Raw genomic sequence first — 18,857 nt, 5'->3', positions numbered from 1 at the left:
ATGTGGGAACTACCCAGTCAAATTCTCAAAGCATAAGCCCAGGATAAGCGACCACAAGGTAAGCCTGCTTGTGAACCAAATTCTAGCATACTAGTTATACTGGAGCAATTGTCTATGCACATATACTTACCGTGAGGCAAGGAAGTTTATTCCTCAGAGAGGGAAAAGTTATTTCACACCTCCCAAGCTTTGGTTTAAACTGAAGCAAAACTAGAATGATCTTGAAACACCTCATTTACATGACTATAAGCTTTGCACCATTAAGATGGAAGCTTTCTGAGAAAACTCCCACCAGCTGCCTATCCCATCTGGTTGTAACAGCAAGACAAAGGTTGTTACCGAGAGATGCACCCATATTGGCTCTTCTAGGCGTAACAGTAAACTTTTGTGACATCATCTTACAGAAGGAGGGAGAACATTCCTACAGCAAGCTACTAGTATAAAGTATCAATTCAAAACTTTTGCCTGAGCTACTTAAACTGCACTGGCTTTGTGTTGAAATAACGTAGTCTATCAGTTAACTGGTACATAGCCACAACTCTGAGAAGACACAGTAATTCTCATGGTTTCTGACCATAGTGTTAAAGGAAACTCTCAGCATCACATGGTATTTCCAGCAGTTTAGGGTAATATAAACAGGGGAAACCCCAGTTCCCACTGCATCCTCAGTCACAGCTCATCTCTTCCTGCTTCGTAGGAGCTACCCATGCAACTGGGAAGCCATCAAGTCAATAACAAACCCTCTTGGACAGGTGACCAGCTTCTTTATGAGCTGTTTTTTTAAGGTGTGACTATAGGTGACAAAAGTTTCAGGATTGTTTCTAAAACAGCTCATCTGTATCAGGAAAAACAAACACTTTGAATTTGTTTCTCTGGAGGCTAGAACTGAATTTAAGCTCGGTCTCCCATTCTGCAACACCAGCACTCTCTTAAGTTTGGAGCCATGGCTGTCTCCAGGGAAGCTGTGTACAATAACTTTAATACTGTTTGACTCTCAGTCACAGAGTTCAAGAACTGAGATGGACCCTGATATTTCTTGAATGATAAAAAATTCAGAGAAAGCAGGATGACTGTGTATTCCATAATCAAAGTAGAACTCTACAAGCCCTGAAACTTGCTTCTGAAGCAAGTCTATAACCATTGTAAATTGGCATAATGCTTTATAGAAACTCGATACTACTGGTCAGCTTTTCTGTCAGGCTAATACGTGTCTTGAGTATCAATATATCAAACTTTAAAAGTTGCTTCTTAGTCCAAGACAGCCATACAGATTGAGACATCTTAGAAAAACAAACCTGTTAAAATGATGCTATGTAACAGAATGAAATTTGCTGCACTTGCTCTTAGCGACTTTGCTGTAAGAACATGAGAGTTAATTTGGCTCTGGAGAAGTCATTAAGAGGCTTTTTCAAAAGAGCATGGAATTTAGAGTAAGGGTTAACGTAAATAGTTTCTTCTACTTCAGATTATTTTCTAAACAGGCTTAGTTAACAACACTATTCTCCACACAGATACTGCTTTTTTTTTTGTATTATATTTATATGTAGTGATAATTGCAAGCTGTACTGAAACTACATTTACTTTTTAATTCATTAAAACTGCATCCACACTGGCTCATTTTCATGGAGATCTAAATGAAGCTCCATAGAAAACCAAAATGAATATTCTTCAAGAGCTCTTTGACCAGCTACTTCATAGATGAGTTTAGAAACTTGAGAAAATGGTCAGCAGCTAAAGCTTAATTTCACTGTACTTGCTGACAGACTTAAGAGATTACACTGTAAACCACACAGCTGACAGAGTGGTTTCAGGAACTGAACAGTAAATATTTGAACTCTGTTGATACTAAAGAACTACAGAACAGGCACAAATAGTTTGCATTAGTTTAGTCTTTCAAAGAAGCACTGTGATCACTGTTTTAAGGAAAAGGTGGCTCACTTTAATAACCACAGGCATTGGTCACTATTTAACAAGACATTCTAAAAAAGTAATCACAATTTGTCCGATAGTAGCTTACAAGTGGATGGTACACATTAAGATACAGAGGTAGAAGTTTACTTTTACAATGCTTCACTAATACAGATTACCAAATTATTCAAGGCACAAAATTGTTCGCTTTACAAAAAATACTGTAAAAATGTCATTTGCTGTTCTACGATATGAGTAGAACTCAAAAAATCTTTACACCCTTCCATATTCCACGTGTAGACTTGCATGAGGTGTTAAACTATTTTTCCTTTGCTAATAATTGGCATATGACCAGCTCTTACATAAACAGTTTGCATCTCAGCTGAGTCGCTTTGTCTTTTAGGCACAAGTCCAGTTACAGAAATTTAATACAACAGCTTCCCCGGGGGGTGGGAGAACTCTGTCGGAAGTAAGAATGAGGAGGAAGAAAAGAAACAGAGTCAGTAATATAAGGTTGGACTGTGACATATAGAGGGAAACAGAACAAAGCATATTTCAAATCAAGTGACTTGAAAAAAGTCAGTTTAAATCACTGACTGCATTCCTAGAAAACCAGATGTCCAGTGCAAGTTTGCTCTGAGAGTATTTGAGACATTCACTTGCTTTTCATTGGCAGAGATTTACAAGTTTCTTTTTATCTTTGTTTAAATAAGACACGCACAATTGCTACAAAAGAGAATTAAACCACAATTTGGCCACATGTCCTTTAGAGAGCTTGGGTGAACAAGTGAAGAGATGCATTCAGAAACTGCCCTTGAATTTGCTAAAAGGTCTTGAGCAGTAGCTTAAATCTCAACATTCCCCTCCCTCCCCTAATAACATTGGGACAGACAAATGGAAAGAAAATTTCTGAAACACTGCATCTTCTAGTTGGAGACATGTCTTATAAACCTTGGCAGGCTGAGGAAGAGATATCACACAGTGCATCCCTATAAGAAGTAGTATATACTTTACATATTCTAAAGGACAATGGTGGCAGCTACATTGCAAATTCACTTTGCTTACCTATCACATTTTCCAAGTACTCTAGTCAGCTTTATTTACAGTATATAAAAAAAACATTGATTTTTAGAGTTCAATACACAGGTTTAGGACCCAAGAGAATGCCACAGTAAGATGCTGACATTTGCATCTCATCATAGATGCAAGTGCACTTCACAATTCAGTCATGTAACATCGTATTCACCTCTAAATGTTAGTCCATCCAAAACAGTGTTAAATTCCATTTTTTGCTTCATTGTTGTTTGTAGCCTGTTTCCTTTGAGCGATGAAAGGGTACATACACTTGTCTGCTCCCAAAAACCGGTACATGCATACAACTGCTTCAAAGGGCAGAATACTGTGAAGAGAGGTTATAAAACTGTTAGAAAACAGCATAAACCAAAACCTCTGTTTACACTATGTACTCAGTCTCCTTAAAAGCAACATAACAGCACAGGCTAGCAGAAAGAAGGAAGAAGCTACTTATTTGTGTGCCTCCAGTTTAGACCACATTTCCTGCTGCTTCTTCACAAGCAGTGTGATGGCTTGTTTTAAAAGGGGCTGGTGGGTGGGAGGAGGGAAGGAGGTGCAAGGGCATCACAGACCTACTAAAAGAAAAGCATCTGCTCAAAGCCACATCAGCAGAGGTCATCAGACATTAAAGAATATCTTAAGTGTGGGATTAGTGTTAGTTAATGCCATTCTTTGATCACCAGATGTCTAACAACTTTGACTTATATTCTAAAGTCAATCATCCACCCTCAAAAAGAGAGGTCTCTGAAGTAAAGAGAGCAATTTTCTTTTTCCCCTCCCTCCAGATAAAATTCCAAGAGGTGACTGTGTGATGGATACCTGGCTACAGACCCTCCCCTCCTTCCCACATCCACGAAATACCACTTTTATTTCAAGTATAGTACTCAGGGGCTCTAGTGAATGACTAAGCTGGAATTTCCTCAGCCCCTGGAAACAGTGGCAGATGCTCATTTAGTGGAAAGCAATGCACAGACTTTAGCCATTAGAAGTAATGACCACTGAAGCACTGAGAAGTAGATGTCGCTGTTACAGGTGTCCTTGCTGCCCGTAGTACTGCTTGTGCAATAGCCACTGGAGGGCCTTTGATCCAGTGCTGCTGCCTGGGGCATGGATTATGCAGAAGCTTTGATCTCCCTGTTGGAAGCTAAAGTGTTGAACACAAGACAACCCAAAGGGCCTTTAATGTGACTGTTGCTGCACAGGGCGCTGCTTGTGCAAAGAGCACTAAAGCATCATCCTCTGAGCTTCTGGTTGAAGTTCTTAAAGATGCTGACAGTGGCCTTGATTTGTCAGAAGAGACACATACATACTCTCTTCCAGGAAAGAGGTGAGCACTGAAGGCTCCTCTAGTCTTTAGTGATCTTGTCCACCATGAAAGACTTGAGGGAAAGGAGAACCACTGCCTCGTAAGCAGAATAAAAATTACCAAGGTTCTCAGTTTCAACTGTCCCTCACAGAAGGAAAATAAAACAATGCTATATTTTAAAGGTTCTTCCTACACACCACAGTTTTTTTAAAAAAAAACAGACAGCTGTGAAGCTGTTCTATGTAAACTAGAATGCAAGTGATGTTGCACCAGTGGAACTGAGCCAACTGCTGCATTACCCTGCATCACTGAAATGTCAGCCTGGTTACGGATTAAACAGATCTCATCCAAAATCTGTAGCATGTTAAGCAGGACAAAGGAGTGAATTCCTTTAAATAGCCCTTTCCTCCAAACTTACTCTGAAAATTGGTTCTGAATGCAAATTTTCAGTTTATCTACCATATCAGTGCAAGTCCTAGAGAATCTGCAGGCAGGGCCTCCTACACGCTGGTTCTAGAGACAAACAGCTAGAGGTTCCTCTGCTGGAAGCTGTCTCATGCCCCATTCCTAAAGAGGAGCCTGAATGATGGAAAGAAAAGTCTGTTGAAAAGAAAACAGGAATCTAAGGAGAATGGAAGATACCTGAAAGATAAAACAAAGATGCTTATTACACAGGATCTCAGTTTTACAGAGCTTCCCAAGCAAGCAACTTACACACATGCAAGCCAAGAGAGAGACTTACAAATTTTAACAAAACAGCACCTATGGCCTGTGTGGGTGTTTATATCCAGAAAGCAGATATACCTACGTATTTTACTAGTATTCCGTAGGCTGCACTGCCAATGAACTGGCATTTCAGCTCTTACCTTTTCATGAAGGTGACCATATACATGAGGCGAGGTGTGCAGATCATTGGCTGGTCTGTAAGGATAGCTCTCATAGCCTGCTTCACACAGTATTCTGGTTTCAAGGGTGGAAGGAAAGGCTCTATTTCTTTTCTGAAATATTTGATTAAGATAGATTAATAAGATACACAAAGCGCTGCAGACTTCAGTGAAGAGTTCATTAACTCACTGTCTTTGGAATGCCTCAGCAGGGACAAAGACTTCAATTTTTTTATATTCACTGTTCAGTTACAAAGACTATAGCTCAAAACTTGTACTTAAGAGCAGAAGATACTCACTGAATTCAGAAAGTCCCTTTTCTGAGTTGGGATTACACAGCACTCTAACATATATTAAAGCAGAGCTAATACTTATTTTAATATTTTTATGGTAATGGTTTAGCTGCCTTCAAGTACTTCTATGACAGCACAAACACTGGGCAGTAGAAGAGTTTTACTCACCTGATCCTGCACCCTCTGAACATTCCTGTATCTACAAGATAAGGGCAGACTAAAGTTGTTTTGATTCCATCCTTTTCAGCAGCCTTCAATTCATGGCTCAAAGACTCGTGGAAACCTACAGCTCCAAATTTGCTGGCGCAATAATCCTGTATCGGCAATGAACAAGGCACAAAGAAAAGGCAACTTAAAAAGGACAGATATGACTCATGTTCAAAGCCAAAGCATATCTGAGGTGATTCTGCACAGATCTTCACAGCAGCAAAAAAAAGACAGCCACTGAATAGAGCATCACATCAACTCATTTATCACTTTACTTTTGAGGCAATTAGCACAGAATCACGAAAGCAGAAAATCTGAGTGTAGGAGGATATTACCTTGGATTCAAGTCTTTGAATCAGGCAGGCTCACATTGCAAGTTACTCCAATTACCAGTTTGCTTAATATTAAATGTTACAACAAAGGACTGAGATACCTAATACTACCTTGACCTTGGTTCAGACTTGAAAAAGCTTGGAGAGTTGGCAAGACATAGCCGTAAAAATATTAAATGCTTTAATTTTAAGGTTAGTTTCAACAGAAGATATAATGGAGATTTGAGTGTATTATTTAATTTTCAGAAGAGGATGTAGCTCGTATATCCCATAAAAATACTAAGTTCAGCAATGTTAAAAAATAATTGCATAGACACCAGTAGCATTTGAGTTTTCATTTGGATGTGTCCATCTCTGCTGGTGGTCACAATCACAGTCTAGGAAATTCTTTGTAGTTTTCTCAAGACAGTAAATACTCTAAAAAGTCTTAAGTTACAACAGCTTCATTCATTTCTGTTATGAAACACTGCAGCCATTTCCTCACAGAAATGGGAAACAGAAAACATATTTATCAGGTAATTCAAAGATCATTTAGCATTCTGAAACCCTTAGCTCTCCTAAGCTTTCACTTTATGTGGCAAGTTCACCTGCAAAGTAGGTGAATATAGTGGCTGCCCAAGCCCTGGGGATCTCACTCACAGGGGGCCATATGTTGATATGGTACTCAGCGCCATAGCTTCCAATATCTTTGAAGATTTGACTTTATTTTCTCTAGCTGATAATACCAAAAAAGCTTACACTAAGCAAGTAGTGTCAAATGTATTGTTAATTATAGTCTAACACACCTCCACTCCAGCAGTACTGAACAATCCCAAAGAACTTGCAACTGTCACAATGTGTCCATGATTCATATCCAGCATCTTGGGAAGAAATGCTTTAGTGGTCTACAAAGAAAAAAACAAAACAGAATTTTAAAAAACCACACCATGAAACACACTACTACATTAGTGATAAGGGTTCAAAACCTCTATCTCAGTTTATCAAGAATTTAGAAGATCATCATATAGATTTTGAACTACTGAGTTTGTCAAAAATGCCAACAGAAAATCTATAGCTTGTTTGTGAACTCAGACAGCAAGGCAGCAAGGATTATATCTCCAGAAATCCTAAGGTTAAAGGATCAATTGAGCTCAGACATGTTTATTTTTCTGCAAGAGATTAGTTATCAGAAGGAGATAATTTGACCCTAAAATGGAAGTCACATTTTTTTCTAAGACAGCAATAGGAATGCAAAGTGTTTAATTACTCCATCCAGCACATGTGTTAAGACCAGTGCCAATTACCACTTCTAATTATTGACAGCATGTTTTAGAAGTTATATACAGTTAGTTTTAGCCAATTAACTTACCATCTTAGGCATTTTACATTAAAAGAAATACTGGAGGCAGAAGTTTTGCTGATTTTACATTTTACATCTAAAATACAGTAAGCATTCATTAGTCTAAATTAATTCCCATCATTACTAGTATCCATAAGCACTGCCCTAACTAAAAAGACAAGATATACATTTCTATTATAATTTCCTTATTTTAAAAGTTTCAAAATACAACAAATAAAAGCAAGTCTCAAGATGGAACTTTGATTTTAACCTCTAACTTCTACGTTTTGATTATAATGTTTGTTTCTGTTTAAAAACCCAAGTCAGAGACAACATATTTGAAAAATAAAGCTTTAAGCAATAAACTGAAGGCTAGAAGATCACCTCTGCTAGAATACCTACCTTTGTCATATCTTTTTCTTGAAGCTGACTCACTTTCCTTGTTCAAATAAGCATTAAGCAGAGCACCATACATGCTAAAAATAAAATCAATTAAGTAGTAAAATTGTATCTGTAGCTATGATTTACTTCAGCTTCTAGTGTGCTATATGAGATCACTTTTAAATTGCCATAGAACTTCAGACAATGCTTTTAATAACAAATATGCCCAGTTAATACATAAATCTAATAATGACAGAGCTATTACTCTATTCTAATTCACTCAGTACCATGAATGCTTAATCCTCCCAGAAACCTGGTCTTTGCATGTAATTTGGGAATTTGGGCATGCAAATGCCCCTTAAGCATTCACTACTGGCTTAATTGTTGGTCTGAGTCGTGTCAGCTGCATTCTTAAAAAGACATGCAAGCTACAGCTGAATCCATCTAATTCCATTCTTATGCTGTCTGCATTTTCCAATCACAGACGTCAGGACAGTTTTGCTCTAATGATTTTCACATGTTCTTGTACAACATTTTTGCCTGCAGGTGTTAAATGACTAATCCAGACCTCCTAACACGACACAAAAGAGTGTTTTCACTGGACAGCTGGCAGATGATAGAAGATTAACAGACCTCCTGACTCCTTGCCTTTTCTACTGTTGATTCATGCAACTCCTAGATTCTGTCATAACTGCATAACAAAGCTAATTATAAAAAATAATCCTAGAGCAGGCTGCCTTGCATTTGTTTCCTTCCACAAGGCAGGGATCTCTAAACCTCTTATATAGAGCCTCGGACAAGAATTTAGTTCTCTGTTAAACTAATCTGTGCCAGGCACACAAAGTTTCAGCTTCTCTTCCCATGTTGCATGGCAACAAAGCCCAACCATCACAGGGCAGCGCCATCTGGAAAGGTAAGAGGCCTCGCGTGGATGGCACTGAAGTTTTACTGTGTGTTATTTATCTGCAGCCTGCCTTGCACACCCCAACACCCGATGGGGTGCACACTAGCCCTGATCCTCCCCACCATCCCTGTAAAACACCTACACTTACAATCCCAACTCAGTGCTGCTAACAATTGACTCCCCTCTGGAGCATTAGTCAGCTCCATCAGCCCTTTCCACTTTCATCTCAGTTATCTGTCCACATCACATTGGAATGACTGATTGCCACCTCACATTGCCAGACAGCTTGATAATGCAGACTGAAGCTCTGGCTGAAATCCACAGCAACTACAGAAATGAAGGGGCACTCGCCTTGAAGTTTGTCTCAGAGGAGAGAAAGAAGGGAAAGAAGTAGTAACAGATTTTTTTTCCTACCACTTTCAGGGCATGAATTAATGTTTTCTTCCAAGAGATAAACAGGCAAGTACACCAAGCTTAGCTGGACTGGCTTTTACATTGGCTTTATTATAACACTGGTTTGTTTTGAGTATGATGAACTATAACCAGGTGTCTATAAATGTCTATATTTATCTATGGCTGAAGAAGAGAAGAATTTTCAAAAGCATATATATATAGGCAAGGGAAGTAACCAGAGCAACTGCAGAGCAGTTAATTTCAGAAAGCCCAGTCTTAACCATGCTACACTCCAAAACAAAGATTACAAAGACTGAGTTTTCACAGCTTGTAGCTAAAGTAACCCTTTTTCACTCAAGAGGAAATTGGCACATGACAAATAAGCCCTGTTAAGGACACTTTTGGGCCACATCTTCAGCAATTCAAGTGCAGACTGAACACCTCCCAGCAGCAGAGCTACAGCCACTTCACAGAAGTCATCTCTTAAAAGGACATTTACAGCCACATAGGAACAAACACAGAGAGTCTGCTGTGAAGAAAGTCAGCGATCCATGGAAATCTTTGTGTGAGACCTCAGTGTTCTGAAACAGCCTGTTCACAGTAGGCCCTTGTACTTTCTCATGGGACATTATCCCACAGATCCCTTTAAAACCTGAAGCTGAGGCAGTCTATAAAGATAGCACAACTATCACAGGTACCAAACTTAGCAGTCAAGTATCAATGTCTCAGCTGAATGGATGAGAGGAAGTAATCTCGGGTGTCACCATCGCCCAGCCATTTGCTGCAGCTGGGAGTCAGTACTCAAAAACAAGCACTGTCAGAGGCAGACACACCCTATGGGAGGATGCATTTCCAGCCTCAGAGTAAAGGCTTGCCCACTACTCCTCCCAGCCTCCTCTTGCTGGGAAAAAACAATCCCAAAGTGAAGTTATTCTCTTTCGTGGTATAAGCAATCTGCAAATAAATCAGTGTTCTCACTGAGCTTCTGGCACAGCCCACTTCCCTGATCAAAGCAGCTTCCTCCATACTCTGGTCCCCAGTTTCTCTGCTTGTTACACAAACCAGATCAACCTAGTTTCTAGTTTCTTTGTGCTTCAGCTACATCTGCCTACCAGACCTGAAGTCTTCTGTGTGCTTGTTATGCTGCTGAGAAACTAGTTAAGAGTTTGTCTGGTTCCGGGGCAAGATGCCTCCTGGGTGGCCTTCCCATCTGGAGTTTGTCTGAACAGGTAGCACAGTCCACATTAGTCTTCTGAGGTGATGCATGGATACGCTAATCCTCCATTAAAAAAAAAAGTATTAGAAGATACCAAGCAAGACATGTGGTATTGTCCATGACATTAGAGGTCATGAACCAGGCCCCCAAAATAATTTAAATCAACTCAAGTGATTTAATCAAACTATCTGCCTTCTGGTTTGATCTTTTAGGTTTCAGTTTTACCTCTCACAGCTGCAGAGGAAGCCTTTTAACCAAAAACATTTAAGTACTTAAAGGAAGAGTTGAGTCTTTTATTAATGACAAACATAATGCCCTTTTCAACACTGAGGAGAAACCAGCAAGTAGAATACAGTGGATGAAAGGAATTGCGTTGTGATGCATTCAGGGTAAGGAATCAGGGAAGTTATACAAGTGTTCAACATCAAAAAATAAAGTATCCTCTTCCCTCAGAATCAGCTTTTTTTTTTTCAAGGTAGTTTAATCTTTAATTTTTTAAACTAGTGTAATCTGTAAGTTTTTTGGAGCCTAGAGATCAATTCCTAACCTTCTAAGCATTTTGTTCTATGCTTCTGAATACACCAAGTAAGAACAAGCTATTCCCAGTAGCTGTAACCAAACATCTACTTCATGTGCACACAGCTTTAATGACTTATTTCTCACAAGTGTGAAACTGAACAAGCATTTACATGTCACTTCATAGCTTTCGTAATCTGTTCTCAACATTTTGGTTTACGGCAAATTAACTTCTAACAGTCTAGCACTTCTTCCCTCCCCTTCCCCAAATTCTTTAGTTCCATTCTTAATGAAACAAAACTCAAAAGATTGTGCAACACAAAGAACGGCACAGCTGCCATGTCAAGACAAATTAGTCTAAATACAGCAAATGAGAATATGAGGAAATACTGTGTTTGGGAAAGCAATTTTTTTAAATTAAATTTTGGATTAATTATTCTTAAAGTAGAAACCAAGCATCCACAGAAAACAATGTTAGCTGTATGCAGCTCAAGACAATGGATACAGAATCCAGAAAGCACACCAAAGTGGAAAAATACATGCTACCTTGAATATAGAGTTGTCTTTATATCAAAGAAAGAAATAAAGCAGGTACCAACATGTAAGGTCCTTTAAGTTTCTATTTTTCAACACAGTAATTTTTCATACTTTCTGCCTTCTGTCAATGTTCAACAGCCCTTTTAAACTCTTCTGATTGCATAAACAAGCTGCTTTCTGTAAGGCAGATATTCCTTTATACCAAAGGAATAGCTTATTTTCCATACAGCCCCTTCAGGTAATTTTTCATGGTTATTTTTCTGGGGCTGATCAAAACAGGAGATTTTACACCACTGTTCTGGATAACTAAAGCAGTGTATTGGCATAATAGATAAAATATTTCCTTCCAAGCCACAGCTATTCCCACCTGCCAAGACAGCAGTAACAGTGCAAATGAGTGCAACATTTGGGTAAATGTATTTTTCATCTTCACGTTAAACATTATTCTGCCATACCCAAGGAGCAAAATTGGTGCGATTAGTCAAGGACTCATCCAGACAACCCTGGGAATGAAGGTACCAGAGATCATAAATGACTGTTGCCACGTGTGTTAGCTCATCCTATAACTATTATCATGAAGCAACGGACTTGGCAACAAGAAAATCTCGTTTCCAGATTTTGTCTCAAATACATGTTATATCTTCTCTCTCCCTCAGCACTGATGTTCAGCCCTCTTTTTTTCCCCCCATTCTTCTTCATGGACCCCAGCAGGATGCACTGCAAGTTCCCTTGCTCCCAAGGAAGCCTGCACATGGCCACTCACTCCACCATGGAATGAAATCCAGAGATTTCTACATGCCCCAATTTCTCTTTCCATTCCAGTTACTGAGAAGGAATGCATGAAGGTCTGACAAAACAGCACCTCTAACTTTTCTGCAGACAGCCTGTGGCAGCTTTGCCTTAAAGTAGGTTTGTCCAAACTGGGTAGCATAGTGCTAATGCACTAACTGTATGTTAAAAAGGAAAGAGAGGTGCCTGAAAGGCAGAAAAACCCCATTGCAAGCTTATCAGTAAATAAACTGAAGTTATTTTCAGCTACAGCCATGCAGCCCAGCTTATTTCAAAGATAACCACTTTAAATACATTTTATAAACACAGGGTAAAACTTCACTTACAGGATTACAGTAAAAGCCATTGCCAAATAGTTTTAAAAGAGGCCTCGAAAGTATACCCTAGAACTGTGCAACTCTCAAAGGAGAATTTATTCAAGTTAGAGGCTATAATACCCAAAATGCCTCCTCACGCACCAAAGCATGCAGTTACAAGCCGAGATTTAACCATTTATTTTCCTTCCAGCTTTTTATTTGGTTCCAATGAGAACAGAGTAATTACTTGTCATTTGCACTATAAATTCAATAATTTTTCCTGTATTATCTCCACATCCTTCTTAAACCTCATTACACAAGCATCTCTGAAATATTAGGCGAAGGTGAGGTTAGTAACTGTGCTAAGACTACAAGAAAATACCGCGTACTGAGCTGAACACTCGAGAGACCACACAGCACAAAGCACATGGCTCTGCCAGTAACAGGCTGAACACAGAAGGTAGACAGAAGTCTACAACTACTGTTGACCTTACTAACATCAGGGACCAAAGCTGTGCTTTAAAGGAGCTCAGATGTCTCTGCTGACTGTTTTCAAGAAGTACTTGGCCTCTTTTGGATAATTAGCCACTGTCTAAGTAAATATTTGAATAGCTGTGGAAATTAGTGCTATTTTTGAACATCAGCTTCTATTCTCAAGAAATTATAATGAAAAATAAGCCAGAATTACCCAGATTTCTAAAAGTAATGAATTAAAGAAGAAAGTCACAGATTTCTCTGGATTGTTGATGGATCTACCTAGATTCTTTCAGAGCAAAAAGGATCAGGTGATACACATGATGTCCTGAAGCCAAGCTTTCATAGACAGCTGTATTAAAAGCATGAAAGCAAACTTTCAAGGATTGCCCTCAAGTGTGCCTTGAACAGGCTCTGCATTCAAAACAAAAAAGCTAAACCTTCCAATATTTCATTTCGAAAGGAGTCCCTTAGTTATTTAGCTCCTGGCAGGCAATGCAACCTTCAATTTCTCACTAAAGCTTTATTTGTCCTTCACATAAAAACCCACTGTTTTGGGGCCATGGGGATTCCTTTAATATTGAGCTGCAACAGCAGTTAACGCTTAACATACATGCACACTAATAATGTTACAGTTGCCTTGCAACCAGAAGCTCATGAAAGAACAAGATAGACTCAAACAGGAGTCTATAATGATGACGAGTAACAAGGAAGCAAAGCCACACACACGCACCTCAGTACTTTGGATATCTTACATTTGCAGAATGAAACTACATGTAAGATCTACCCTGATTAAGAGATGAAGGTAACAAAATAAAGTAAAAACTCTGAAGAATTAAGTCACAATGAAAAGCAACATCAGTTAATTTAAAACTGTGTTTGATTTACAGAGAAATAAGCATATTTTTTCCTCTCTCCAACTCCACATGTAATACTGCTTTGAAGTACATGAGGTCTTAGCTTAGTAAAAACATAAGCTACTACTTGAATCACTTGGTTTTCAATTCATTATTAATTCATTTTAGTAATTAACGTTCCTGTTTTCTCCACCCTCATGACTAATCCACACACATAAAATCCCCTGCTTCTCAAGAGACATGCTTAATCAGCTGAGAAGCATCAAAGTTGTACAAAACTAGGTTAAACTTTATTTGTTGAAGGTTGCAAGTGAATTTGTTAGTAGTAACAAACATCTGTCATGCCTTTTGCTAAAGAATAAGTACGCTACAGTCCATATTGACATTACTACCTTGTTTAGCATTTGTAGCATTTAGGGTCCAATTACAAAATTTCTTCAGTTTTCAATGCCAAGAGTCACCACTGTTTCCTGTGAATGGTTCAGTTACTGTAGTGGTTCCTGTTACATGGAGTCAACTCATGTTGAGTACATCAGAAGAAAGCTGAAACTGAATTAAGTGGTTTCCTTAATCAGAACTTAAGTGTCACAAAGCTGTTTACAATGGGTAGACAGTAAAGATAAGATAAGTAATGCTATTTTAAAAAAAAATCACAGGAAACTAATACCACTAGTTATCTTTCAAACATTAATCATTGATTTCCACTCTTGACTACTAGAAACAATTATGCCATGCCTAGGGCGACTGAACATTACCTAGCTTAATTGCCTTTTGTATAGTTTGTTAACAAGGCTTAGCTGAAACAGGGTTGTGTCTACAGAGAGAGGGATATGAAAAGTGCTTAGGAAAAGACATTGCAACAGAAACTTTTGTTACTGTTGCCTTATCATGTCACCACATTGTCTCCCCTTCCCCTTTCTTTTAAGGGCTTCATTTCCTGTGATCTTCTCCCAAATCAGGTAAGACTAGAGTAGAAAACAGCTTCATTCTCCTTCTCTGAAGCATAGGTTAAGTACTCAAGAACAGCAGCTAAATAATGCAAATCCTGCTCCAGAAATTTTCTTCCTGTGAGTCAAAGTGGGAAAGGTATCATTATCTAAGATTTATGGTGGTCTGCTGCTAATCAAACTGCCAGTTGCCTCACATAAAGCTTTTCTGCATGCTCCACCATTGCATCACGCTAGGTTTTGAGTGCACCCTTACCTAGGGTAGGGGTTTAGGTACATAAAACATAGCCAAAGGTGGCCCAAATTTCTCCTTAACATTTCACTTCTGTTTAGTGAGGCCATTACTTTATATGCTTTCTGGGCATGAAGAAGTTCAGGTATTTAAGCTGAACTACCCTTATTATTTCTACACCTGCAAGTGGAAGTTAGAGCCTTTATATTATTGGTATGCAGTCTCCATCTTTCTGCTCCTGAGAACTTTTATATTCTTTCTTCCTAAGAGGAAACAGATTTTAAATTTACATGCTTTTAAAATTATTTCCTCCCTCAGATGTCAGGCCTGATCTGTTAAGTGTCCGACCTTTCTAATGACTAAGCCACCAGTCATTTCTGTGAAAGCATTTAGATATATACGTACTACCATACATGCACATCAACTTGTCTACTTTCATCTGTACTTGCAGATATGGCTTTGTTGATGTATAAATGCTTCATATATATGCAAAAGCATATATCATTGTTCAAATCACTGATTATCTATTTAGACCTCTTCCCTCCATTTTTTGCAAATCTTCGATTTCATGCAACTATGAAAAAAGAAGTGGCTTCTTGCAGGTTGCCCAGAGAGACTGTGGAAATCTCCATCATTGGAGATATTAAAAAGCAATTTGAACATGGTCCTGGGCCACTGTGTGGCAGGGAGCAGGATGGACAGGACACCCTCCAGACTTCCCTTTCCACCTCAACCATTCCGTGATTCTGCATTTAAGTATACCAACTCCCATGCTCAACAGCCCATTCCTCTTCCTCTCATAGAAGAAACAGTTCATAAGCCAGCAGAGACCTTGCACTCTTTATTCCCATGTTAACTGCAAGTTTATCAACACACAATCTTAACTAACTGGAAGGGATGCTGATTCCTCTGCCATATCTCTCCTGTATCTCCCCTACAGGAGCTCTTGCCTGTAGTAAATTATCCTTCTGTCTGAAACAGTGTCTGTTTTACTTCCATTTCTCCTCCTCCTTTGGTCTCAAGTTCTTACAGCTGGAGAGAGAATCCAGTGAAGCAGTGCAGAGCACACAGATCAATTTCTTGTGGAATTAACATATTTTCAGCTGAGTCCAGAACATACACACAACATACTGGTTTCAAAAACTAATGATGTCCCCTGGGCTATTAGATGCCCTCCAGTAACAACACTTGCTTTTGCCAGCTTCTTAAGGGTATTCTGAGCCCTCACAGACAATTCTGCCTGCTTCAAATTTTAATGGCTTTTAACGCTTAGACAGAGCAATCATACTGGATTCTTGACAGCTAGCAATGAACAGGGAAAAAGACAGTATATGTGTTTAAGCAGTGTAAAAGTGCAGAACATAAGTTGTCAATTATATTTGTTGTGGATTTCAAATGCCAAACTAATCTAAAAGCTGAGAAGGACTAGTAGTAGGTAAGATGGCATGGCAAGAGGGCTGTTGGAGGCCCAGCTATGTTTTTAGTCTGCTGCCTTATGCTGCAAAACAAGCAAGATACAAGCCTAGACCGAAGTGGAACCTGGGAACAAGTGTATACATGCAGACTTCTCCAGTAGGCACAAATATGAGGCATAACCAACCATCAAAACTGAAGCTTTCAAAGTACTCATGCTCAAAAGCTGACCTCTTTTCTCCCATCCAAAGGCATCTTATTAGACAAGTGGATATCTATTCTCCACAAATAGTAAGCAGCACCGCCAACCCTGTATTCCTCTGCAGGCAGATCTGTCAGTAAAGATGACCTAACTTATATTTATTCAAATGCCAAACTGGAAATTACTTTAGTGTTCGCTGGTCAAGTGATATAAGAAGTTAACACTTGGCTACTCCTTTCCACAAAAGCTGGTTTAAGCTTTGTTGAAGTCAAGCAACTAGAAATTCTACTTTGTTTATATACTGACAAATGGCCGTGTCAAAGGATTTGTAGTGTTTCAGAGCTATGTTGACATGAGTGTAACAAACACATTAGTCCCTCACCTTCATTAGCACAAGTTTGCAGCAAATGTCCAACCATTTGGAGAGCAGTTATTTATTGCCAGCTATTTGATAATCTTGACAAAAATGAAAACATGTCCCTATGAGTCAGTGAAAAATCCACATAACAAATTTATTTTACAACTATTAGATAAGAGCTCAGAATACTCTGTTCAGTGAACAAGAACACAATCCAACTTTTAAATACACATTTTTCTCCAGCTTGCCATAAGCTTAGTCATCCTCTGGAATATTTTGTAAAACTTGGTATTTTAGTCTGCATGTATCCAAAAAATTACTAGAGAACAGTACTGTCAGAACTACTTATGGAAAACATGAAGTCATCATTCATGTTTTACAATTTATGTAACAGACTTTTCAAGAAGTGGCTAAACAGAAGACAACTGTCTCACATTTTATAGATACCTTACAGCCAGTACCTCCACAGCACTGCAACTGCTATAGTACTTGCATGCATATGAAAGCTGAGTCACTTTACTCATTCTCCTCAACTCAGTGACTCAGTCATTGTCATCAATTACTTTCCATATATATAAAAATGAAAGTGATTATGCCATAACTGAGTATCTCACATGGGGAGCCAGATTAGAAGGAAAGCTTCCCTTTTCACCTTACTTAGTGGAAAATGAAAATAAAGAAGCTATTACAGTTGAATGGAAATTCAGCTTCAAAGTTTGTTTAGAAAACAGTAAGACCCTAGAAGGCTCCAACTTCCTATGAAGTAACTCACTGAATGTGAAGTAGCATTTTTAAAATGGATGGAGTTTAGACGTTTTTAAAGACCAAAGTGTCTGTTTCATACTTCTCCTTACTCTCCCAAAAAAAAGGGTCTGCAGAAAACAAATAGCCTTAGCAGGTAAGCTTTTCCTTCATAAACCAAAAGCTAAAATAAAAAAAACCCTCCAGCTAATATAATGACCAAAACAGTGACTAATCCAATTTTCAAAGATTCTACTTGAGCAGGCATTTTAACCAAACACCAGCAAACTGCTCACTTTCTTAGGGGGTGAGTTTTCAAAGGCAGAGAGAGATCCTTCCTTTGCCTGCCTGTGGAAACTATGCTTGTATCCTGCAAGCCAAAACATGGCTGATTTTTCCACATTCAAACATCACTGGCACAACTGATTTCCAGAGAAGTCAAACAGTGCAGTAGGCACAGAGATCATTGCTCTTGACGGTACACAACAGCAACCATAGTATCAGTGCAAGTCAAATAAGCTAGAGCTATTAAACACAACATTATCTGATGTGTTCAGAAAATTAACTTACCTTAATCTAAGGGTTTTTAATAGTGTGTAATTAAAATACTGCAAACTCTTTAAGAGTTGAGTTGTTACATTCAGACTGTTATGCCAGTGGCGGATTTGCTGTAGCTTGGAACCAATTTTTAAGTAGCTAACTATTTAGAGCCTGTAAATCCTATTCCAGAAAATCTCTCCAAGAATGAAGTTTCATTCGACAGCCACAGAAGTCCTGTTCACAATTACGTGTTGTTATCCTGTTCCTCCTCACTCTTTTCCCAACACACAACTCATACGCTGGCTAGTCCAAGTCTAAAAATGTTGATAAGGCGATTCTAGTCTCTAAGTAGAAAACCTAATCAACTTGGCCAAGAAAATGAATAGTTTTCCTCCCTGTCCTCCAGACATGTTAGTGAGCTGAACTGGTTCACCCAAGGATCAGATGAATACCAAAACTAATGCAAGGTAAGATGCAGACTCAAGGGGTGGTCCCACATGACAGCTTGCAACCACTAAGGTGCCTTGAAGGTTCATCCTAAATCAACAGAAATTTCAGACAAGTTACATTTAAGCATACGCTCAAGCTCTTTTCCAAACCAACACTGAAAGCTCAGAAAGCTGTCACACAAGTTCAAACAGATGGCAGAAGTGAGCAGTGCTGGGGCACGTTTAGGTGTAGAATTCAACAGCCAAACAAACTTGAATTTCAAAAGAGTCCCACCAAGGCAGCCACCTCG

The 18,857-nt window shown here is 38.8% G+C and overlaps 1 protein-coding gene across 1 annotated transcript in view; it reads right to left on the bottom strand.

Annotated features, from left to right (window-relative positions):
- Positions 1–1,916: 1,916 nt before the first annotated feature.
- RDH10 (retinol dehydrogenase 10 (all-trans)) overlaps positions 1,917–18,857 on the bottom strand; it is a gene marked incomplete at its 5' end in the record, with an annotated part of 24,733 nt that continues 7,792 nt past the window's right edge. Inside the window, 4 exons of the mRNA XM_010186016.1 lie at positions 1,917–3,307; positions 5,155–5,286; positions 5,634–5,779; positions 6,790–6,888. Of these exons, the coding sequence (XP_010184318.1) occupies positions 3,184–3,307; positions 5,155–5,286; positions 5,634–5,779; positions 6,790–6,888 (501 nt within the window). The remainder of the gene's footprint in view (positions 3,308–5,154; positions 5,287–5,633; positions 5,780–6,789; positions 6,889–18,857) is intronic.

The sequence above is a fragment of the Mesitornis unicolor genome, unplaced genomic scaffold, assembly GCF_000695765.1.
Source record: "Mesitornis unicolor isolate BGI_N332 unplaced genomic scaffold, ASM69576v1 scaffold25376, whole genome shotgun sequence".
NCBI classification, from domain to species: Eukaryota; Metazoa; Chordata; class Aves; order Mesitornithiformes; family Mesitornithidae; genus Mesitornis; species Mesitornis unicolor.
The sequence above is the reverse complement of the archived record's forward strand: the minus strand, read 5'-3'. Positions and strand labels throughout refer to the sequence as shown.